Source organism: Oncorhynchus masou, chromosome 31, assembly GCF_036934945.1.
Source record: "Oncorhynchus masou masou isolate Uvic2021 chromosome 31, UVic_Omas_1.1, whole genome shotgun sequence".
In the NCBI taxonomy this organism is placed as follows: domain Eukaryota; kingdom Metazoa; phylum Chordata; class Actinopteri; order Salmoniformes; family Salmonidae; genus Oncorhynchus; species Oncorhynchus masou.
The window spans coordinates 75,321,139-75,345,857 of NC_088242.1; the positions used below are offsets into that span (position 1 = coordinate 75,321,139).

General features: G+C 41.3%; 2 protein-coding genes across 4 annotated transcripts in view; one reads left to right on the forward strand and one right to left on the reverse strand.

The window, feature by feature from the left end:
• Positions 1-90: 90 nt before the first annotated feature.
• bbs2 (Bardet-Biedl syndrome 2) lies at positions 91-6,424 on the reverse strand. Of its 3 annotated transcripts, none has more exons than XM_064951974.1 (18): positions 5,816-6,424; positions 5,090-5,218; positions 4,750-4,977; positions 4,488-4,613; positions 4,303-4,365; positions 4,075-4,152; positions 3,835-3,939; positions 3,607-3,693; positions 3,268-3,403; positions 3,032-3,171; positions 2,585-2,726; positions 2,021-2,192; positions 1,702-1,828; positions 1,418-1,540; positions 1,187-1,324; positions 960-1,072; positions 687-835; positions 91-575 (listed from the first exon to the last, which is right to left on the reverse strand). In XM_064951974.1, exons 2-18 carry the CDS (start codon positions 5,204-5,206, stop codon positions 469-471), a joined length of 2,151 nt encoding a protein of 716 aa, XP_064808046.1. In that variant the 5' UTR covers positions 5,207-5,218; positions 5,816-6,424; the 3' UTR covers positions 91-468. The 3 variants fall into 3 exon arrangements, with proteins under 3 accessions (XP_064808046.1, XP_064808044.1, XP_064808045.1); XM_064951972.1 differs by having other exon boundaries at positions 1,702-1,831; positions 5,816-6,422; XM_064951973.1 differs by having other exon boundaries at positions 1,702-1,831; positions 5,090-6,422.
• Positions 6,425-12,599: 6,175 nt separating this feature from the next.
• Positions 12,600-24,719, forward strand: part of LOC135524441 (nuclear pore complex protein Nup93-like) — a 44,872-nt gene continuing 32,752 nt past the window's right edge. The window contains exon 1 of the mRNA XM_064951976.1: positions 12,600-12,757. The gene's annotated coding sequence lies outside the window, so the exon portion shown is untranslated. The remainder of the gene's footprint in view (positions 12,758-24,719) is intronic.

The following is a 24,719-nucleotide window of genomic DNA, read 5'->3' on the forward strand; positions in this document are numbered from 1 at the left end:
TTGCATGGTGAGACAAACATGAAATACATTTATTTAACCGACAAGACTTGAATACAAATACTACAAAGAAAAACTCAAAACACAGAAAAATTAAGTTATAAGACAGTAATTTAATGATATTTCTTTCTGCACACACATAATACAGTTCCCTGTCTATTTACAATCTACAAAAAGTAAACATGTATCTCACTCTGCTGGTCCCATTTAACATTCAAGGAGTATAGTTCTTTGGCTACAAAACAACATATACAAGTTGACAGTTACTCCCAATCACTGACTCCTCTAAAACATCACTGCTGCCCAATGGCACCTGGGGGTCTAGGTGAAGCCTGTTTCATCTTCTGGCCAAGCCACTAGAGAACTAGTCTTTCTTCTCTCATGTAAAGCCTCCCACCATTGCTCCCCCCAGACTGGCGTCTCAGGGATTCCAATCCCTTTAGGACTTCAGGCAACCAGAGTGCGGTGCCCTCAGGAAGACGCTGTGCCTGCTTTCATGATCTTGAACAGGACGTTGACATTGTTGTTTTTGATAGCGTCTCGGCAGGCTGTGATAACCTGATTCTTTGGCTTTCCCACTGAGAGAAACAAAGAGGAAGAGAGGTTAGCAGAGATCTGAAACCTTTAAAACACACATTAAATTCTCTTCAAACCTGATGCTTCACTAATCTCCGTCAACCCCTACTCACCTCTCAGTCTCCCTGCCCTCTGAATGGCCTGGTTGACAGACTTAAGGCAAGCGAGGAGAGCATTGTGATTGTTGGATCGGATCTTGTACTCATTGATCAGGTCTCTGTTCAGGTCATAGAGCTCAATGTAGCGCTTCTTCATGTTCCTTCTGTCAGGCACAAAGAAAGATGAAGGGATTCAAAAGTAAAAGAGGTCATTATCACCTTATCGAGCCATGCAAAGGAATCCTACAGAAAGATTATGGAGGTGGTGTTTGGTGTGTTGTCACTCACATGTCACCCATGAGCCGTGCGTCTTCTGCCTGCACCAGCATGTTACGGATGTGATTAGAATGATCTGCTATGGCCGCCGTCAGCTTTTGGTGGACAGAGTGATAGTCATCTACCTGGTAAAACAATTGATTACAAAAATATGTTAGGCCTACCACACACAATAATGAGAGAAATGGTTGGTAATGAGATAAATACTATTGGTGTGGAGGCTGAGGTGGGGAGTTTACCTCAGTTAGGGTTGTTCGCAGCTCCCCAAAGTATGTGGGGAAGTCTGCCTCTGCCTGTAGGTCCTCTATGGCCAGGAAGGAGGCCAGTGATTGGACTAGATCCCCTGCCAGGTCTATGTCATCTGTGTTTAGTGTGATCTGATCGTAAAGAAAAGGGCAGGTGAAGGGTCCATTTTGAAATACTAGAGATATCCTGTGCACAGCGATACATGTTAGGACATGTAGACATACCTCTCCACTAGTGCTTAGCATGCTGATGGTGAGTAGTCCTCCGCCACGTAGAGAGGTGAACGTCACGTCTGGGGTATCAATGCCCTCTAGTAGAAGGAAGTTCTGGTTCAGCCACATGACCACCTAAAGACAGAGAATACAGCCATTTGATAGTGACAGTAACATTACTATGGAGCAGAACGCCAGAAGGGCTCGGAAGTCGCCACAGGTGACAGCACATGAAAGTGTGTGTGTGTATGTGTGTGTAAGAGTAAGTGAGAGAAAGCGATAGAGTTTGTGCTCACTCTCTGTGGCCTGTCGTTGATGGTGAAGGTAACTTTCCCAGTAGGTTGGGGGGCCTCAGGCTCAACATTAAGATCATACATAGCGAAGCGAGGCAGCTGACGTGTGATCTCAAAGACGTGGAACTGACTGCTGCAGGAAACAGGAGAAGCACAATCAAATGACAAAATAATGTTGTTGTTTTTTTATTGGACAGAGCTAAAGTTCCACTGAAACTACAACGTTTGGATAATAAGAGTGAATTTCATTGGCAAATCAATACATTAACACATCTATGCAGAGAACACATCTATGTCTCTTTCATCATTGAAATATGTGTACCTGCTCTTGCCGCCAACAAAAGCTTTGATGTGTAGATCCACAGGGATATCTTTGGGGGGAATGATGGGAACACAGATAGAACCACATAGATTCTGGGCACTGGGATGTACCACATGACTTTCACCCTCAAAAATTCCCTCTGCGAAAATCAGCACGGCTCGAATTATGGTCTCTGTAGAAGGAATGCCAAGAGGTCAGTACCCAGCCCACTTACCACAGTAAGTCACATCAAATCAAAATCAAATAACATCACGTTACTGGTCGCATACACATATTTAGCAGATGTTATTGCAGGTGTAGCGAAATGCTTGTGTTCCTAGCTCCAACAGTTCAGTAATAAATACACGAGGCTGAGAATTCTGGAATTATAGGATGGTGAGAGTCATTGGTTTCAATGTGGGACAGGCTGAGGTTTGGTCAGCTTGGTGAGTTTCTGTGTGGTTTTAGCTCTGTGTAAGTGAGCTGCTTACTGGGAATTGAAGACAATGTAAATCTAGGGCATGAGTGTGTTAGTGGTCCGTGAAGATGGTAAGGAGGTTATCTGTGTGGGGTGATGGTGTTTACCATTGGGCGTGGAGATGCTGAGCTCTATGTGTGACCTCTGGGACTCCGTGGCAGCTCTGACAGAGAGGACAGTCTGGAGCTGGGTATTGGCTGGTATCACCCCCATCTGGGTGTCCCGTTCTGAAGTTCCTGGGACAGCCTGCTAGAGACACAGACACACAGAGGTATTTTACACTATGACACAATCACCATGGGTGTGTAGTCTGTACAGAGTTAAGAGGTGGGAGGATAGTAGTGTTCTCCTCACAGTAACTGAGAAAGTTTGTCTTTGAATGTTGGTCTGGGGTGTGGGTGTATGCTTGTACGTGTGGGCTTTAGCATTATATTCTTTTAATATTAACTTCAGAGAGTTTCAGCACATCAGTGAATGTAAAAGTGTGTTTGGTTGTAGCTTTATCCTCAAAGTTCTTTCTGTGAAAGTGTTTGTCAGTGTGTGTTCTTAGAAACCTTGGCATTCTCCTCATAGTTGCGTAGTTCCAGTAGCAGGTTCTGCCTGCGCTGACTCAGCTCTCGGATCAGATCCTGCTCCACACTGGAGTCCATCAGATTCCCCTTCATCTCCTTACTGGCAGGCAGGTAGCCACGCACTGACAACCAGTACACAACATATTGGATGTCACTTACTGAAAACATACACACAAATAAACAATATTCAATAGCCATGGTGTTCCACATGTCTTTACCTTCTCCCTCCACAGAGGTACAGATTAGCTGTATCTGTCCATCCATGCGATAGTCCCCTTCCACCACTCCAGCCACAGAGGACGAGAAGTTGTCTTTGAAGATGACTTCACCTGTTCGATCGCTCCGTGCATCAATCTGTAAATGATGGTGAAGTCAAGGGGACTTACAACATTCCTTACACTTGGAGGAAAGGCTGGTGCCAAGTGCCAACCAGTTCCAGACAATGTGTCAAAGTGAATGATTAGAGAACTTTGGAAGACTCTCCTTGATTTGCGCTGTACTCATTTTAACAAATAGGTGCTAAATTGATTATGGACTGACACATCAAGGTGGTTTACCTTTCCATTGGACCAGCCTGTGATGAGTTCTACAACACCATCAGCGTTAAGGTCAAATGCATGGATGCTCATTGCATGGTTCTTAGACTGCAGGGAGAAGGGGTAACCTTTACTGGCACATCTTTAAACATAATGCTGGTGCAAGTTTAATATGCTTTGTGTAAAGTGACAGGGATGTATTTAGACAGAAAACAACCTAATATTCAGCCAATTCAAAACTTGCAGTACCTTGATTCTCCAGTAGCGGGCAGTGCGGTCATATACACCCACAGTGCCGTTGGCCAGAGCATAACCAAACCTGCTGCCATGCATATGACAGAGGGAGGTAACTGTCTGAATGACACAAAGAGAGAGCAATCAGCATACATTGTCTCTTTGCTGACACACAATGTACTATAAACATCAAGATCATAAAACATAATCAAATAGCATTAGAAACAACATGGCCTCATGTAAGATGAGCAATACCTCATTTTCAGCAATCTCAGACACAAGTTCGTCTTCTTTGAATACCCTAATGTCAAAGTCCTCTGATCCGACAAGAAGCTGTAAACACCAGACAAAAAAAACCAATATATTACCCATTTTAGGATCTAGTATATGCCTATCTATTTAATAACACAACATCTGAAATTGTTGAGTTTTATATTGCAAAGTATTTGCTTTCATCTTTGGATAAAAAAATAAATGCAACACCTCATTTTTTCCATCACCAGTAAAATCACAGAGCACCAATGATCGCACATTATCCCCCGTCACCTGAAAATGAACCCATAGAAACAGACATCAACAGTTATCACTTTTCTATTGCATAATTTCATAATTTCATTTTTGCACAACAGTTCACATAATCAAGAGAGTAAGAGGAACGCGAGCCATACCGTCCAGAACTGGTCATTCCCCTCATAGTCAAATCCTTGCAAAGCGCAGTTTCCGCCGATGATGGCGAGGGGGGACTCAATGTTCCCCAATTTCCCTAAAACAATGGCATTGGCCCCATCTGTCACCTATATGATGTGAAAAAGGACATTACATCTTCAGCAGGCAGATGGCTTATGTAATACTGCTGCTACAACATAATCATGAGGCTGTATTGATATGTTATAACATTGTGTCCAGTCCTTTGTATTGTCCTTGGTTCACCTCTCTGTAGAAGATGTCAGCATTGTCGTGTACGTCATAAGCCAGCAGGTTTGTCTGGGTGCCCACGAGGAGCGTGTCTCCAGTGGTGTTGGGTCCTAGTGTGCCAGCTGTCAGGCAGCTCACAGCCTGGTTGATATTGAGCAGAGAGATGTCCGAATCCTGGGCACTCTGACTCAGACGGTGGGCTGCCTGCCGTTGGCCACGTGTATGAGGGTTATGGATGAACACCTGATGGAAGAGAGAAGATTGAATAACTTCACTGGAGTGCTATACTTCAATTCATACTTCATGCATACATGTAAATGGAGAAACTATGAAAGAGAACTGAGTGAGGCCATACCTTCCCTGCTTGTGTGGCTGCAGTGAGGCATGGGTGGATCCCATCAAACTTGCCCATTGTAACCATGCGAGGGTTGATTTTATGGTTCAGCTTGAGGGTGAATATAGGCACCAACATGGTGGCACAATCCTACAACAATAATAACCAATCATGGTACATATGGTGTGTGTGTATGTGTTCTGCTGGTTGCTTGTTTTGAGATGAGTATGAAATCGAATCATTACTGCTGGAGAAACAAGGATGTTGTATCCCTCTTTCAATCTAGCAGATACTTGCAAACTACCCTAATGTTATAAACAGCTTACTCGTCGCCCGCTGGGTGTCCCGTTACCTAGCAACACTGGGCAGCTTGTCAAAGCTTTTCATCTACCTAATCCCTGTAGTTTGCTTTCTAGTTAGCTATGTTCATTGGCTCCTCATTATCTTCAAAAATTGCCAACATTAGATAAACAGATAGCATAGCTATGAGCAATTAAAATAATGTTAGTACTCGAGTGCAAAATGTCAGTAATTCACTTTCCCAATCATGAAGACATCCACGACTGGCACAAAACAGTCAGATTGATTGTAACTCATCACAGCTATCTACGTTAACGTTAGCTAACTAGCTAGCATGCTAGCCACCATTTCCAGCTGCAACAAGACACAATATTTTTCAACAACATAAAAAGCATTGCATTTTACGCATATGAATGGAACATGTGATAAAGTGAGATGATATCTTACTGAAGTCCTCGATGTTTAGCTGTCTTTAACTGTCAACGTTCATGGGTTAGCTAGCTACAAGCATGCTATGCTAACGTCCGAATACAAGGCAACAAGATGCTTTCCCTCTTGCAAATGACGTAACTTGTCACTCAAATCTTCTGAAGTTACTGAGGGGGTTCGATTAATCTCGCCCGGGCGCTCGTGTAAGCGTGTTTTGCACCGCCTGAAAGTTGGTAGCAACCGGGCTGCCTCCCGCACATGAGCCAGGTGCCCGCATAAACACTGAGGGGGTTCGATGAATCTCACCCAGGGATTCCGTGTATGCGTGTTCTGCACCGGATGAAAATTGATTGCGTTCGTTTTGAAACCGTGCCGCGTTCAACGAATCAGATAATCGGAATTTTCCGCGTTTCCTAATTCCGATTAGGATGTGAACGCAGTGATGTGAACGCGAAATCAGATCAAAACAAAATGATTTAGGAGCACGTGGAGTAATGAGTAGGATTCAGTTTCACATGCAAACGTGATTGCTTTTGAGCTTTATTCCCAATTAAAACGAGTTAGAAAATTCAAACATGTATTTCATGGACAAAACGATGTTGTAGGCTTCTGAACGATACACCATGATGCCTTGTTGACAAAATGACAGAGCAAGGAGCAGATTTGAGAAAGGCGCTCCCCCCTCCCCGCTTTCGCCTGATGACGTGTGGGGTTTTGCCCGGTTCAACCTTGGTCAGCATAAAATAACTCCCTCACTTTATCGCGAGCACAACACTACAGTACAAAGTGCTGTGAAGTAATCGTTGAATAAACAGGCTTCATTCAATTCTTCAACAATAAGTACAAACATTTTTACATTATTTTTTACTCCAAAAAACAAGTTCCTCACCGGGAAAACATGTATTATATTCCATTATACTATATGTTTCTGTATTGACTATGATTCATATTATGGTAAAGTACATGCTTAACTTTAACAAAAGTTAATATATCTTCATTTTATATGATGAAATATATATATTTTTTTTATGATAGACTATCCTTGTTGTAGGCCAATGACAGTTCTGGTAGCATCACTGTTTTCATTACGGTCGTTTGTAATTAATTGTAGCTGGTAATATTAGTGACTATTTGTATAACATTGCACAATGTTTGTGGTATGACACAGCTCAATTACTCAGGCAGGAGATTCTGGAAAAATACTAACACTCAGTCGACGAGCGCAAAAATACTAACACTCAGTCGACGAGCGCAAAGTGATTCATTCTCATTCGAATGTTGCTCACGAGTGCTTGCCCGTGTGCAAATAAGGGGAGAATGGACATGGAAGCTCTCAACACAGCACCAATGACAGCAAATTCCCCCGGAAAAGTGACAAAAGAACAATTGCCCAACTGTTGTGTACCGTGTGCACTGCGCACAATAACGATGACTGTCCAGTCGAAAACCAGTCAACAATGTAGTGATTTATAGCCTAAATCGTCGTTTAAATCTATTTGTCATAAACACTATACATTCAAATGATTCACGACAAGTTTACATCTAGAATTACATACATTTCTCTCATTCTAATCTATAGCCTACTAGTCCTAGATTAGATATGCCTATAGGCTATAACACTTTAAATCATCATGAATTTGAACAATAAATTGAGTGTGTCTGTAAAATAACAATATCTGGTAACTAAACGTTAACGAAAGTCCAGACCCAGTGGGTTATTTGAAGGCATTCATAAATAAATAAAAATACCAATAAATGTTTGCATAGTAACATAATGGGTAGCCATTTTTGAATGAATCAATTGTCAACATGGTAATTAGGCTATGTAGGCTATTGAAACAAAAGGCTTATATTCCCTTGATGGGCATGTTTTCGCGCTAGATAATAAACCGTGTGCAAGCAAGCCTATTAATGATCTTTCTGCGTGAACGCGCGACTCTGTTCTGCACACGGCACCTGTCTGCCCCGGACGATATAAAGTCGAAGTCTCGCTAGTTAGAAATTAAAAGCTGACAACACACCACTGACACCCAGCCAACCTACTACGATCCATTCGGATAAAGAAGGGAGCTCAAAAACTGGAAAATGGATCCTTGTGAATGCTCCAAAAGTAAGTTATGTATATTGATCAATGTATCAAGACTATAGGCTATGGATACGCCTTAAGCGTATTCCTAAAATCTTAACAGGCTAATTACCTAACTCAACTGTTTATTTATAGCTGGATCTTGCAACTGCGGTGGAGCCTGCAAGTGCTCCAACTGCGCATGCACCAGTTGTAAGAAAGCAAGTAGGTGGTTCTATTCTAAATCCAACTAGTGTTTTTAGGTCCAACAGTCTTGTTCTTATCGCTGGTGGCACTTTAAAGCCCCATGGTAAGCCTAATTAACCTCAATTGCCTCATTAGGTGGCAACTAAATAGTCTTTGGTCATCACTAATCGATTATTTTTCGGCCCATCAGGTTGCTGCGACTGCTGTCCCTCCGGCTGCAGCAAGTGTGCATCAGGCTGCGTGTGCAAGGGCAAGACTTGTGATACCAGCTGTTGTCAGTGAGGCCTGTGTATGACATCACAATGCAGCCCATTCCCTATGACTATGAAGTTGTACCATCTTGAGCATAGCTTTTGTATTTTGTCAAATGTAAGGAAATAAATTGCATGTAACTTATTCAAGTTTCTTTGACTAACTTGGGTTACTGGAGTTGTTGGGCTTTGGGACATAAGAGGTCAATCATGTTGTCTGTGCTCCAAAAAGAGCGATTGCACACTCCTAGGAAACCAGTTTTTCATTTTACTAAAATGGTTAAGTTGAGGCATAATTGCAAGATCACCTGAACCAACCAGCACAGCAGATGGCGTGAGAGCTGACAACTACAAAGCGCAAGGTCTTGTTGGAAAATGAGGCATGATCGCCGAGTGTTAAAGTCCTTGGTGGAACCAGAACTTTTTAACATGAGAGCGTTGCGGAAGCTATATTGCTAAAGAATCTGAAGATGCCGCAGCGCTATTCCAAGTGGGATGCACTGATGGGTTCGTGCTGACTGTGACGGCCAGGTAAATGGCATCCTTGACTGCAAGAACAAGATGTATGTCAAGTGGCATATAAGGAGATGTATACCTAAAATACGGAGGGTGAGGTAAGTTGGAAGGGGGTGAGCATGAGTCAAATGGGGGAGGGTTTGTTAAAGTGTGACTTGGTGGTGACGTTTTCAGGTCAGGATGAATAAGTGGACCCTTGCCCTTCGGCTGATCTATTTGTGGTTTCAGTGTGGGTCTAAAGCGTTTGGTGTGGGTAACCAGAAGTGGTCTTGAGAGTTTCTGCTGGTCGGAAGGAGCAGGCGCTCCAAATGGGGACAAAAGATATGAATTGTTTCAAGAAAGGTGCGCCATTGAAAGGAGTGATTACTGGGGTAGCAGTGAAAGTTAACCAACTGAAGGGGGAAGATTCCTGGTGTTTGGTGCGACGTGGAGTGAGTGGTGAAATGAGTTCTGTTCTTTTGCGTTTTGATATTGAGTCTTTGCATGACAGTGATAGAATGTTATCCTGTACGAACTTTTGTGCTGAATACATGACGTTACAGGTGTCAAGCTTATGGGCATGAGACAAATGTGTAGCATGGGGGAAAGTAGTGGTACGTGTTAATTGTGGGGAAATGGGGATCCGAAATGTCTGAGAGGCAGGTTGAGGTTTCCAGGGTTATAGTGCAGAAGTTGTCATGCTGAGGAAGATGGGTCAAGGGGGAGGGATCCTGAGGAGTGGTGTGTAGTAGATAGGACAAGTGATGTTTCAGTAAGATTAGATTTATAGTAATGGTTATCAATTGTATTGCAGGGATGGAACATCAAGGTGCAGAAAATTGAGGTTGTGGTGGTAGCTGCAGAGGTATTTTGGTGTGCAGGCTCTTGACGTAAGAATTACAGGATGTGTTGAGTGGTAGGGTCCCACCCTTTCAAATTTTATTGGTCACATATGTGTTTAGCAGATGTTATTGCGGGTGTAATGAAATGCTTCAAGCTCCGACAGTGCAGTAAGATCTAACAGTTTCGCAACATATGCCCAAAATACACGTACATCGAAGGAATGGATTAAGACATTTTATTTAACATGAACTATGTATGTCAGTTAAGAACAAATTCTTATTTACAATGACGGCCTAGGAACAGTGGGTTAACTGTCTCATTCTGGGGCAGAACGACAGATTTTTACCTCCATCTCAGGGAATCGATCTAGCAATCGTTTGGTTACTGGCCCAACTCTCTAACCACTAGGCTTCCTGCCGCCCATATACATACAGTGCAGTGAAAAAGTACTTGCCCCCTTCCTGATGTTTTTTTTTTTTTGCACTTGTCACACTTAAATGTTTCAGATCAAACAAATTTAAATATTACAAAGAGAACCCAAGTAAACACAAAATGCAGTTTAAGTGAATTAAGGGGAAAAAATCTATCCGAACCTTCATGGCCCTATGTGAAAAATTGTCCCCTAAACTGATTGTGCCACCCTCAGCAGCAACAACTGCAATCAAGTATTTGCGATTACTGGCAATGAGTCTTTCACATCGCTATAGAGGAATTTTAGCCCACTCTTTGCAGAATTGTTTTAATTCAGCCACATTGGCATGAACCGCCTTTAAGGTCACGCCACAGCATCTCAATTAGATTCAAGTCCGGACTTTGACTAGGCCATTCAAACCTTTAGTTTTTTTAAAGCCATTCAGAGTTGGACTAGCTGGTGTGTTTCGGATCATTGTCCTGCTGCAAAACCCAAGTGAGGTCACGAACAGATGGCTGGACATTCTGCTTCGGGATTTTTTGGTAGAGCAGAATTCATGGTTCCATCAATCACAGCAAGTCGTCCAGGTCCTGAGGCAGCAAACCAGCCCCAGATCATCACACTAACACCACCATTTTATTTTAACCTTTTATTTAACTAGGAACAGTGGGTTAACTGCCTGTTCAGATTTGTAGCTCAGGGGTTTGAACTTGTTTGAAAATTCTTATTTTCATGTTATTTTTCTGCAATGGCCTAGGAACCTTCCAAAGAGTTTAGCTTTTGTCTCGTCAGTCCACAGAATATTTTCCCAAATGTCTTGGGGATCATCAAGATGTTTTTTGCCCAGGTTAACTGGTAGGCCGGCCACTCCTGGGCCTGTTCAATTACATTGTTTCATCTGTTCCTGGGGCATGTTTGATCTGAAACACTAAGTGTGACGTGCAAAAAAAATACAAAATCAGGAAGGGGGCAAATACTTTTTCACAGCAATGTATATGTCAGAGCGGCATTGGACTAAGACTCTGGCACTGCTTGTATTCTTCCATATTTTATATTTATTTTCTAAACTTTAACTAGGCAAGTCAGTTAAGAACAAATTCTTACTTACAATGACAGCCTAGGAACAGTGGGTTAACTGCCTTGTTCAGGGGCAGAATGACAAATCTTGACCTTGTCAGCTTGGGGATTTGATCTACCAACCTTTTGGTTGCTGGCCCAATGTGCTAACCACTAGGTTACCTGCCGCCCCAGTCTTCTTTCCCTGCTTGAATGTGGTGGTTCACACTTTCAGTTTTGCACAAATACTCCCATCTATCCACGGTTTCTGGTTGGGGTAGGTTTTAATAGTCACAGTGGGTACAACATCTATGGATGCACTTCCTGATAAACTCATTCACCGTATCGGTATATGTGTCAATATTATTTCCTGAAGCTACTCTGAACATATCCTAGTCCATGTGATAAAAACATTCTTGAAGCATGGTTTCCGATTGGTCAGACCAGTGTTGAAATAGTCCTTACCATGGGTGCTTCCTGTTTGAGTGTCTGCCTATAGGAGGGGAGGAGCAAGATGGAATTGTGGTCCGATTTGCTGAATGGAGGGCCGTATATGTATTCTGGAAGGTAGTATAGCAATGGTTGAGGGTTCTAGCAGCGTGAGTACAATAATCAATATGTTGATAGAATTTCGGGAGCCTTTTCCTCAAATTTGCTTTGTTAAAATCCACAGCTACAATAAATGCAGCCTCAGGATATGTGGTTTCCAGTTTGCATAAAGTACAGTGAAATTCTTTGAGGGCAGTCATGGTATCCGCTGGGAGGAGACTTAAGTTTCTGTATATTATTACAGTTACACCGTAAGTCGTTAATCATAAAATATATACCTCCACCCTTCTGTTGGCGCAATGTACTGAGAACCCAACTGGCTTTACAGTCAGACAGTGTATCTCGAGAGAGTATGTTACAATCCCTGGTGTCTCTCTGAAAAGCAACTCTCGTCTTGAGCTCATCAATTTTATTATCCAGAGATTGGACATTAGCGAGTAAAATACTCGGGAGCAGTGGGTGGTGTGCACGCTTACTAAATCGGACCAGAAGAACGACTCGAGTACCTCTCCTTCGCCTGTGTTGTTTTGGGTCAGCCTCTGGAATAAGTTAAATTGTTCTGGGGAGAGCAAACAAAGGATCCACTCCAGGGAAGTCGTAATCCTAGTCGTAATGCTGGAAGTTCTGGTCGGTTATCTTCCTGGCTGTATGTAATGACACAAAACAATTCCTGAGCCAAGAACGTAAAAAATAGTACTAAAACAAACAAAATACTGCAGAGTTGCAGGGTGTTGGCCTGAACTAGGACTAAATAGATTAAATATATTTTTTTTGTGAGTTTACTGATAGATCGTAGGGTATTTGTTTATTTGTCATGTATTTATTTCAAGCAAAGTATAAGGGGTTTATACTCCAGTCTAGTAGGTGGCGGTATAACAACATGTATTGAATGCCAACCGCTATTAAACCTCATCGAAGAAGAATAAAACGAGGCCTCATCCAATCAGACTAGACCTCAGAAGTGCCGGGGTAAAATGTATATCCGACTGGAAAACAAATGAGATGAGCACAAAAGAGTGAAAACAACTATCGTAACTACTATTTGTGGAACAGGAAAGGATCATTTGCTATCTAGGATTCATGTAAGTTACCCAGCTAATACGCGTTACAACTAGTTATGAACCTGCCGTTGCATTCCACTAGCTTAGCTATAGTTAACTTGCTAAAGTGCTAGCTTGCTTTGTACCTGTAAACGAACTGATTCTTAAATGTGTAATTCGTATTAGTGTTGTTAGCTTTGGGACACAATATCGGGAGTCTAATACACAGACTCCCGATGTTGTTGTGAGCAGTCATCAAAATCAATTATTCTAGGCTTTTCCGGCTCGTTAGCTAGCCAGCCTAGTTGCTCATCGTGCCAAGGGGGCATGCGCGCGCTGGTTTCGATTCAGCTGTCATTGCGTGGCTGCATGCATCTTGATGCAAGTAGTTCGCAAAAAGTCACAACTCGGTGAAAACCTATGTACTAGCAATGTCAGTTATTTACGCCGACATTGTGGACAACAGAGCAAAAGGCTCCAAACAGAAAAATGACAATTCACATGCTATGGCAGAATAATAAACACTGACCAGTCCATCTCGACAACACAATTATCATGTTATTTACAAAATGTACGTTTCGAAAGATACATACGACGCTCAACCGAACAATCAGGTTACATTTTGTGTAATACGCAATCAATTGGTAACGTAAACTCGTACATCGCCTTGGTCCGTACAATTGCCCTTATTTTAGCGCCCCCAAAACATAATACTTCCAGATCAACTGTAATGTTAATACCATCACAAAGCACAATTTCTCCTCTTTCCAACATAATCAAATACTAGTCCTAAACGCTGCCCGTTGATGCATAATTCAAGCAGGCAATGAGCCCCGTCGGGTCTTTTTAAAAATGGCGGGTGGGGAAGCGAAACTAATGCTTGGTGGTGACAAGGAGTGATGTTGAGTGGGAAAATTGCTTTTTTTCACTCGATCTGTCCAACTTTATCGCCTCTAAAATGTAAATAAAACACTATAAAGTGTTTTTATATAATGTGTCATTACATACCTATTTGAAGGTTTGTGTCGAATTTGAATCGGGATTTTAGGGCGGGATTTTAGGGCGGTGCTAAAGTGATCTTAGACGTAAGCGGCGGCTTTGAGAATGATGATCGCATGCAGTGATGACGCAAAAAATGACGAAGTATCCCCCTTACACCGTCATTGTCCAGTTCTTGTTTTTAAACGATGAGAAGTGCTACACCTGGTGGAGAGATTGTAAGACAGAAATAGTTGCTTTATGCGTGCTGTACATCACGATATGACACGTCCCGATGTAACGGAGGGTCCAATTTTTTCAACTTTTCTCCAATACTATAGAGGCATTACCATGTCGATCAACGCTTGAATAGAAACCCAGTTCACACCCCCGATTTTGAAGTCAACACAGTCGCTGCAGTCCCATTAGTTTTCTTTGTAGCCTCGTTTGAATGTCGCTGTTACGCATATTTGTATGTTTACGTTATATACAGGGTGAAACTAATGACAGCAAAATTGTCTAAATGTTACTTACAAGCCAGAATGTTTAATAAAATTACATTTGAACTTACTCTACCGGTTGTCCGGTGGTGTTGGTACTTCAGATGGTTGAAATTTGAGACAAAATGTCCACAGGAAAGTATTGTTTACCAGACTTTTTCAAGCACGGGTACTGCAGTAGAAATTTCTGGCACATGCAAAATCATAGTCTTCTATGATATTGGCAATCCCCACAATTTAATGTGCATCCCACAACCTACTATGCGGGATGGAAATATGAGTCCCCCAAAACTGAACTCCCAAAAAAGAAATCCAACAACTTTCTGTTAAAAATCAATAAAACAGATCTGAATCCTACAGACTCCAGGGGAACCTGGGAGGGCGGGTCTTCCGCTGCCAGTACTTCTTGCAAGTCTTCCGATGTAAAATTCTTGAGTCCCAAAAACCTTTCTGCTGCAGCCACAATAATGTGCCGTTTGTTCGACTTCTTTGAGACTTGTGCTGTACAGTTTGACTGGAAATGAACGCAACAAAATACACTTTAAAAAATATATATTTTTAAAATGATTCCACAACAATACAACATGGCAAGAGTAAGTACTACGAGAAAAGGTAAATCAACCCCCCCCCACCCCCTAAAAAATACATTAAAACAATGGCAAAATACAAATGAGTTAAATTGGAATAGTAATAATAATAATAATAATGACTAAATAAGACAAATGACAAGAGATACCAATATATGCACAAAGCAATATAAACAGTACATTACAGAGAGACATTAGCTACATTGATCGACAAGCTCACATCCACCAACCTCAATGGAAGTGTTTCCATATAGTCCAGGAAGGGTTGCCATATTTTCAGAAAGTGGTTGAATTTATTTCTTAAAGCATAGGTAATCGTCTCCATAGGAATACACATACTCATTTCAGAGAGCCATCTTGTAATTAGGAAAGGGGAATCCGATTTCCATGTCAATGCAACACATTTTCTGGCAAGGGCGATTTTTCTGTAAATTTGATTTTGAAATTATTCCTCAAAATTACATTTGAAGTTACCCAGAATGCATATTTCAGGGTCAAGTGGGACAGGGAACTCTAATAAAGGCCAGGGTGTCACAAACATCATGCCAGAAGGCTTGTCATTTAGTACACTGCCAAGTAGAATGCAAATAAGCGCCTTCTGTTTTTCCACATCTAAAACACATTTCTGATATTTTAAGGTTATATCTACAGTGAGGCAAAAAAGTATTTAGTCAGCCACCAATTGGGCAAGTTCTCCCACTTAAAAAGATGAGAGGCCTGTAATTTTCATCATAGGTACAGTTCAACTATGTGTCACGCCCTGGTCTTAGTATTTTGTGTTTTCTTTATCTATTCTGTCAGGCCAGGGTGTGACGTGGGGTTTTTTAATAGGTATTGGGATTGTAGCTTAGTGGGGTGTTCTAGCTTAGTCTATGGCTGTCTGAAGTGGTTCTCAATCAGAGGCAGGTGTTTATCGTTGTCTCTGATTGGGAACCATATTTAGGCAGCCATATTCTTTGAGTGTTTTGTGGGTGATTGTCCTTATGTTCCTGTTCCTGTCTTGTGTTAGTTTGCACCAGTTTAGGCTGTTTCGGTTTTCACATTACATTTATTGTTTTGTAGTGTTTGTGTTTAGTGTGTTTTTTCATTAAACATGAATCTCAATAGCCACGCCGCATTTTGGTCCGACTCTCCTTCGCATATAGAAACCGTTACACCATGACAGACAAAATGAGAGAAAAAAATCCAGAAAATCACATTGTAGGATTTTTAATGAATTTATTTGCATATTATGGTGGAAAATAAGTATTTGGTCAATAACAAAAGTTTCTCAATACTTTGTTATAACGTTTGTTGGCAATGACAGGTCAAACGTCTTCACAAGGTTTTCACACACTGTTGCTGGTATTTTGGCCCATTCCTCTATGCAGGTCTCCTTTAGAGCAGTGATGTTTTGGGGCTGTTGCTGGGCAACACAGACTTTCAACTCCCTCCAAAGATTTTCTATGGGGTTGAGATCTGTAGACTGGCTAGGCCACTCCAGGACCTTGAAATGCTTCTTACGAAGCCACTCCTTCGTTTCCCGGGCGGTGTGTTTGGGATCGTTGTCATGCTGAAAGACCCAACCACGTTTCATCTTCAATGCCCTTGCTGATGGAAGGAGGTTTTCACTCAATCTCACGATACATGGCCCCATTCATTCTTTCCTTTACACGGATCAGTCCCAAAGCATGATGTTTCCACCCCCATGCTTCACAGTAGGTACGGTGTTCTTTGGATGCAACTCAGCATTCTTTGTCTTCCAAACACGACGAGTTGAGTTTTTACCAAAAGGGTCTATTTTGGTTTCATCTGACCATATGACATTCTCCCAACCTTCTTCTGGATCATCCAAATGCTCTCTAGCAAACTTCAGACGGGCCTGGACATGTACTGGCTTAAGCAGGGGGACACGTCTGGCATGGCAGGATTTGAGTCCCTGGCGGCGTAGTGTGTTACTGATTGTAGGCTTTGTTACTTTGGTCCCAGCTCTCTGCAGGTCATTCACTAGGTCCCCCTGTGTGGTTCTGGGATTTTTGCTCACCGTTTTTGTGATCATTTTGACCCCATGGGGTGAGATCTTGCGTGGAGCCCCAGATCGAGGGAGATTATCAGTGGTCTTGTATGTCTTCCATTTCTTAATAATTGCTCCCACAGTTGATTTCTTCAAACCATGCTGCTTACTTATTGCAGATTGTCTTCCCAGCCTGGTGCAGGTCTACAATGTTGTTTCTGGTGTCCTTTGACAGCTCTTTGGTCTTGGCCATAGTGGAGTTTGTAGTGTGACTGTTTGAGGTTGTGGACAGGTGTCTTTTATACTGATAACAAGTTCAAACAGGTGCCATTAATACATACAGGTAATGAGTGGAGGACAGAGGAGCCTCTTAAAGAAGAAGTTTCTGTTAAGGGAATTTTTATCAATGATGACTAATTATGTATACATTTCAATCAGGACTGACTAGTCCAAATGCTATTATGTACTGTACATATATGAATTTTCTCTCTTGCTCCTATTCCCAATTGTATATAATATAGTCAGGAGTTTAGAACAGTGCCTTGGTACAAATGAATGAACTGTCGAGAATGCTATCTACACTGATTGACTGACCTTGGCTACAGGCGAGGAGGGAAGGCTCGAGAACTGTAGGGCCTCTCTACCGGTGTCATGAAGAGATAGAATATTTAGGAAACGCTGATGTCATTTTCAGTTTATAACCTGTGGAAAAATGTGTATATACCCAGTACTCTCTTGAATTAAACGCTGTTACCTGACTTTTAAGACCGGGGCTCTGTCCAGTCTTATAAAAAATATTGGGTCTTACAATCCCTTCGAATGCATTGACAGAGTATTTAATTCTGATTGGGAAACAATACAGAGGAATTTAGAATTCCTCTAACACAGGGGTGTCAAAGTCAAATGGACGGAGGGCCAAATAAAAAATTTAGCTACAAGCCGAGGGCCGGACTGTTCGAATGTTCATTGAAAATTTTTTAAATGACGCATATAGTCTAGTGAACCTAATTGAACCTACTGAAAACCTAACAAATATATTCCAATATGATCAGATAAATAAAGCAATATTTTCTTATGGCTCTGTCAGTAATCTTTAATTTTCAACAGACACAAAAGACAAATTTCCTTTATATAAAAATCCCCATAACATGAACATTAAATGAAAGAAAACCGGTATTCAAGGCACCATCAGTAGCCTATATTTTCTATTTTAGCAAAAGTGGGCTAAATTTACTTCAAAGAAAAAAACAATAATAGCAATTTTCTATCATCCACTCAACTGAAATATTTTTAAAATATAATTGGATTGAAATACAATAAAATAAAGTGCAAAAATCTATTAATCAAAAACAACACTTTGTTTAAGGAGAAGTAACATGCAGTGAAAACAAATATTAAACTTTAACTTTTAAACTTGAACTGAGTAAAAACTCTAAATATGTGATTGCACAGTAATGTTCACTTGTTTGAGGTTGAGGGTGATACTTGGTGGTGTCCCATCTTTTCCACAAGTTCATCAATGTTCGGGTAAGGCTCTGAGCTGAGGAAATCCTCAGAATTGAGTGGAGGTGTTCAGCAGTAAGTCGACTTCTGTGTGATGTTTTGTTCAGGTTCATCAAAGAAAAAGTTGTTCACACAGGTATGTGCTGCCAAACATAGACAACGTTTGAGCAGCCTGGATGCGCAGCTGGGGCATTGTGTCGGGGAGGAAACGGGCGAACTCCGCAGCACCCACTGCCGCATATTTTGCCCTCAGTGCATCATTGCATTGGAGGTCAATCAACTCCATTTGGAGGTTTGGTGGTGAGCTTTCCACGTCAACAGCAAATGGGTTACCGAGCAGTTCCAACCTGCTTTTTTGTGCTTCAAAGTCAGCAAATCGGCGTCGAAAGTCAGCGGCAAGCATACCTATTTTATCAGCCAACTGTGCGCTCGGAACGCACTGGTAGAGAGCTTCTCTTTCATGGTCTGGCAGCTGGGAAAGTGGCTCAAATTTTCTTTCCGCATCTGCGTCTCCCACAGAGTCAGTTTGGTTTTAAATGCCTTCACTGTACTGTACATATCAGAGATGACATGATCCCGACCCTGCAGCTGCAAGTTCATTGCATTCAGATGACTCGTAATGTCACACAGAAAAGCCATTTCACACAGAAACATTTCGTCTCGGAGTTGTGTTGTGTCTTTCCCTTTGCTGTCCAAGAACAGACAAATCTCCTCATATACTCCGACTCCCACCTTGTTTGAAACCCCGGTTCTCAGTGTCCACCTTCCGTTTTGCCATTTTTGATGGGTATCTGAAAGTTAATTTTACTGTGATGCTTGCTGTGCCAATAAATATTGAAATGAAGCAGCCTACTGCTCGGTGCGTCACCGTTGCATTGTGGGAAATGTAGTATTGGTGCGTGTAAAAGATCTGCGGGCTGCCGGCTTGCTGCGGTCTGCGGGCCGGTTCTAATAATAAATCAAGATCATCCCAGGGGCCGTAAAAAACCTTCTCGCGGGCCGGATGTGGCCCGCGGGCCTTGACTCTGACATATGTGCTCTAACAGTTACAGGTCTGTGAGAGCCAGAAATCTTGCTTGTTTGTCGGTGACCAAATATTAATTTTCCACCATAATTTGCAAATAAATTCATTAAAAATCCTACAATGTGATATTCCGGATTTCTTTTTCTCATTTTGTCTGTCATATTTGAAGTGCACCTATGATGAAAATTACAGGCCTCATCTTTTAAAGTGGGAGAACTTGCACAATTGGTGGCTGACTAAATACTTTTCCCCCCCACTGTATAAGTCTATATCTAGATTTGATGGTCGCTCACACTATCTTGGCATAAGTCTGACCATAGACACTCATCAATTGTCGTATTCAAATCGGATTCCCATCGCTCTCTCGTCTTATGTACATCTAGTTTTGGGCATTGTTGCAATAGCAATGAGTACACTCTGGATTTAAATATGTGTCATTGTTATCATGGAGTAGTTCTATTTTTGATAGGTTTGGTAAAGTCATCTGAGTTTTTTTTAAACTGTAAATAACAAAATAAATGATTATTGGACAACAGGTATTTCTTTTATAGTTGCTCAAATGACATAAGTACCCCATTTGACATAAGTACCCCAATGTTCAACATCTGTTATTCCCTTCTCATGCCGCTGTTGAAACATGTTGTTATCCAAGATCATTGGCAGGAGTCTGTTTTGCCACCGGGGTGTTTTGGGTGACAAGTCTTGTTTCAGACCAAATAACTTGTGAATTTCATACCAAGATCTTACTAAATTGATGGTACAGGGATTGATAGTTTTTGTTGATATAGTCTTGGGGTTCCACTTGTACATAATATTCCTCCCAACTAGAGGTCAATCAATTAATCGGCATGGTTGTTAAATTAGGGCTGTTTTCATAACAATCGGTAATCAGCCTTTTTGTATGCGCCAATTACATTGCAATCCACGAGGAGACTGTGGCAGGCTGACCAACTGTTACGCAAGTGCAGCATCAAAATTACCTTGTGGCTTCAAGGAGCCAAGGTAAGTTGCTAGCTAGCTTTAAACTTAACTTGTAAAAAAACAATCAATCTTCACATAATCACTTGTTAACTACATATGGTTGATGATATTACTAGGTTAACTAGCTTGTTCTGCGTTGCATATAATCAATGTGGTGCCTGTTAATTTATCATCGAATCAGCCTACTTTAACTTGATGATTTAACAAAAGCGCATTTGCGAACTACCTGCATCAAGATGCATGCAACTACGCAATGACCGCTGAATCAAAACCAGCGAGCACATGCCCCCTTGGCACGATGAGCAACTAGGCTGGCTAGCTAACTAGCGTGGAAAGCCTAGAATAACTGATTTTGATGACTGCCCACAACAACATCGGGAGTCTGTGTATTAGACTCCCGATATTGTGTCCCAGGCTAACAACACTAATACGAATTACACATTTAAGAATCAGTTTGTTTACAGGTACAAAGCAAGCTAGCACTTTAGCAAGCTAACTATAGCTAAGCCAGTGGCATGCAAGGCAGGTTCATAACTAGTTGTAACGCAGTCTGACTGAGCAGTGGTAGGCAGCAGCAGGCTCGTAAGCATTCATTCAAACAGCAGCTCTTAGCAAATGCTGGGATGCACTGCGCTGTTTATGACTTCAAGCCTATCAACTCCCAAGATTATGCTGGCAATACTAAAGTGCCTATAAGAACATCCAATAGTCAAAGGTATATGAAATACAAATGGTATAGAGAGAAATAGTCGTATAATTCCTATAATAACTACAACCTAAAACTTTTTAACTGGGAATATTAAAGACTCATATTAAAAGGAACCACCAGCTTTCATATGTTCTCATGTTCTGAGCAAGGCACTTAAACTTTAGCTTTTTTACATGGCACATATTGCACTTTTACTTTCTTCTCCAACACTGTTTTTGCATTATTTAAACCAAATTGAACATGTTTCATTATTTATTGGAGACAAAATGGTTTTTATTTACGTATTATATTAAGTTTAAAAAAAGTTCATTGTTCATTCAGTATTGTTGTAATTGTCATTTATTACAAATATATATATATATATATCATTTTTTTTGGTCCTCCAATAATTGGTATCAGCTTTGAAAAATCATCAGTCGACCTCTACTCCTAACCTCTACATGAAGAGCAAACATTTCCATCTCAGTCGAAGATGGGGCTGGTTCATTTTCAAATAGTAATGAAATTAATCTAATTTGCGCTCCCCAGTAATACATCTTGAAATGTGGTAGGCGTAGACCTCCTAGACTATAATCCCATGTTAATTTGTCCAGGCTCACCCTTGGGGTTTTGCTCTTCCATACAAATGGTCTTGTTAAAGAAACTCTTGGGTAGGGATATGGGTAAATATTGAAATAGGTAGAACGTTTGTCTTAATACAGCGAATTCTCCCAAATAATGTGAGTCAGATCTGTCCATCTATTCAAGTCATCCACCACCTTCTGAACCAAGACAGAGTAGTTAAGCTTGTACAAATTTCTTAAGTCATTATCTACTTTAATTCCTAGACATTTGAACCCCTGTGGCAACCATCTGAAGGGACCCATTCGTTCACAGATGCTCTAGTCAAAGCCAGTCAGTGGAAGCATTTCACTTTTGTCCATGTTGACTTTGTAACCTGATATAGAGCTAGCTGTATGTACCCCAAAGCGTCTGTAGTTTTGATGGGTCGGGTCAGGAACAAAATAATGTAGTTTGCGAACAATGCGATCCTATGAGTTATCTGGCCCACCTGAAAGCCCTTTATGCCAGGACCCGTTCTTATGGCCTCCGCCAGAGATTCAATGGCTAGCACAAAAAGGAGTGGGGAAAGTGAACAGCCCTGTCTTCTACCTCTAAAGATTGGGAATGTGGCTGACATGCCATTAGTTTTGATCTTGGCTTGCGGTTTATAGTATAAAGTCTTAGCCCAGTTGACAAACGAAGGACCAAAGTTAAATTTAGCAAGTACCTTGAATAGGTATGGCCACTCCAGCCTATCAAAGGCCTTTTCAGCATCTAGAGATACTGCTATACTAGGATCGCTCCTCACACTGGCCATGTGAATTACATTGAATAACCTTCGCAAATTATATATTGATGGAGGATCTTTTCTGTATGAAGCCTGTTTGATCGGTATTAATCAGGTTGGCCAGATATGGTCCTAATCTATTAGCCATCGCCTTAGAAATGGATTTATAGTCATCATTGAGGAGCGAGATCGGCCTATAGGAAGAGCATTGTAGAGGATCCTTTTTTTGTATGTGTAACTGTTATAATAGCCATGGAAAAGGAGTCCGGTAGGCTCTGCGTCTCAGCTGCTAAAGTTAGAACATCCATCGAGTGGAATAAGCAAATCCTTAACTCCATCGTCTCCTGGTGATTTGCTGGATTGTAGCGAAGAAATTGCCTTTTCGAGTTCTGTGAAGGGGCGATCTAGTTCATTTTGGTCTTCCTGTGTGAAGTAGGGTTGATCAATAGTAGACAGAAATGTGTCTCATTGCTGGTTCCGTACCATCAGAAGTGTATAACTTTTTGAATAACTTAAACAATACTATTCTTTCTCTTCCGGGTTGTGAGACACTTGACCGTTCTCTATTTCAATAGAGTTGATGGTTCTCAAATTCTCAGCTTTTCTGTCAGGCCAATACTTTGTGTGTTCTCCCCCAACTCATAATGTCTTTGCCTAGTTCTAAGAATAGCCTTTTCAGTTTTGTTATTATATATATATTTTTTTATTCACCAATGAGCGAGCGGTATGTTTCTTTAGAGACACATTTTTGGTGTTCTTTTTGTATTAATAAGATTATTCTCGAATTCATTCAATTCAGCAGTGCATTTCCTTTTAAGACCTTTGGCATAGGAAATTATTTGACCCCTAAGAAAGGCCTTTTGTGTATCCCAGAGTACAAAACTATTGGGAGAGGATAGTTTGTTTCACAGGCAAACATAATTTGGTCTCTGATAAATTGACAAAATTCTGCCTGTTTCAAAAGAGTTGGGTTTAGGCACCATCTATAAGTCCATTGAACTCCGCCTGGCATCCAAACAGAAAGTGTGAGGGAAGAATGATCTGAGATAGTTCTGGATAAATACTCAGTTTCCACAACTATGGGTTACCTGTGCTGATAGGAGAAAATAATCAATCCGGGTATAAGAGTTAGGTGGGCAAGAGTAGAATGAGTAATCCCTATCTTGTGGGTGGAGCTGTCTACCTCTGTCTTTCATAAATGATAGTGCATTTGGCGGACTTAGTCAATGAGGTTGCTTTAGTTGAGGATCTATCCAGAATCGTGTCCAGACAAAAATGAAAGTCGCCCCAAACTAAGTGTTCCCTGAAATTCTGCTCCCTTGAGGAATATATCTTGAATAAAAGTACAATCATAATTAGGTGCATATGCATTAAACAAGGTCCAATATTCAGAATGCATTCTGCCATGGACCCCTACATAACATCCCAGTGGATCAAAAATGGTTTTCTTAACCTCTTACATCTATGGGGGCGCTATTTCATTATTGGATAAAAAAAAACGTGCCCGTTTTAAGCGCAATATTTTGTCACAAAAAGATGCTCGACTATGCATATAATTGACAGCTTTGGAAAGAGAACACTCTGACGTTTCCAAAACTGCAAAGATATTGTCTGTGAGTGCCCCAGAACTGATGCTACAGGCGAAACCAAGATGAAACTTCAAACAGGAAATTAGCAGGATTTTTGAGGCTCTGTTTTTCATTGTCTCCTTATATGGCTGTGAATGCGCAAGGAATGAGCCTGCCCGATCTATCGTTTCCCCAAGGTGTCTGCAGCATTGACGTATTTGAAGGCATATCATTGGAAGATTGACCATAAGAGACTACATTTGCCAGGTGTCCGCCCGGTGTCCTCCGTCAAAATTGGTGCGTCATCTTCGTCATCTTCGTCTTTTTCCAAGCGATTCAGAGGAGAAAGTAGACATCCACGAACGATATATCAATGAAGAGATATGTGAAAAACACATTGAGGATTGATTCTAAACAGCGTTTGCCGTGTTTCAGTCGATATTATGGAGTTAATTTGGAAAACAGTTCGCCGTTTTGATGACTGAATTTTCGGTTCGTTTCGGTAGCCAAATGTGATGTACAAAACGGAGCGATTTCTCCTACACAAAGATTCTTTCATTTTCAAGAATCAACAACAAGTGGGACACAATCATGAAGTGGAATGACATTTATTGGATATTTCAAACTTTTTTAACAAATCAAAAACTGAAAAATTGGGCGTGCAAAATTATTCAGCCCCTTTACTTTCAGTGCAGCAAACTCTCTCCAGAAGTTCAGTGAGGATCTCTGAATGATCCAATGTTGACCTAAATGACTAATGATGATAAATACAATCCACCTGTGTGTAATCAAGTCTCCGTATAAATGCACCTGCACTGTGATAGTCTCAGA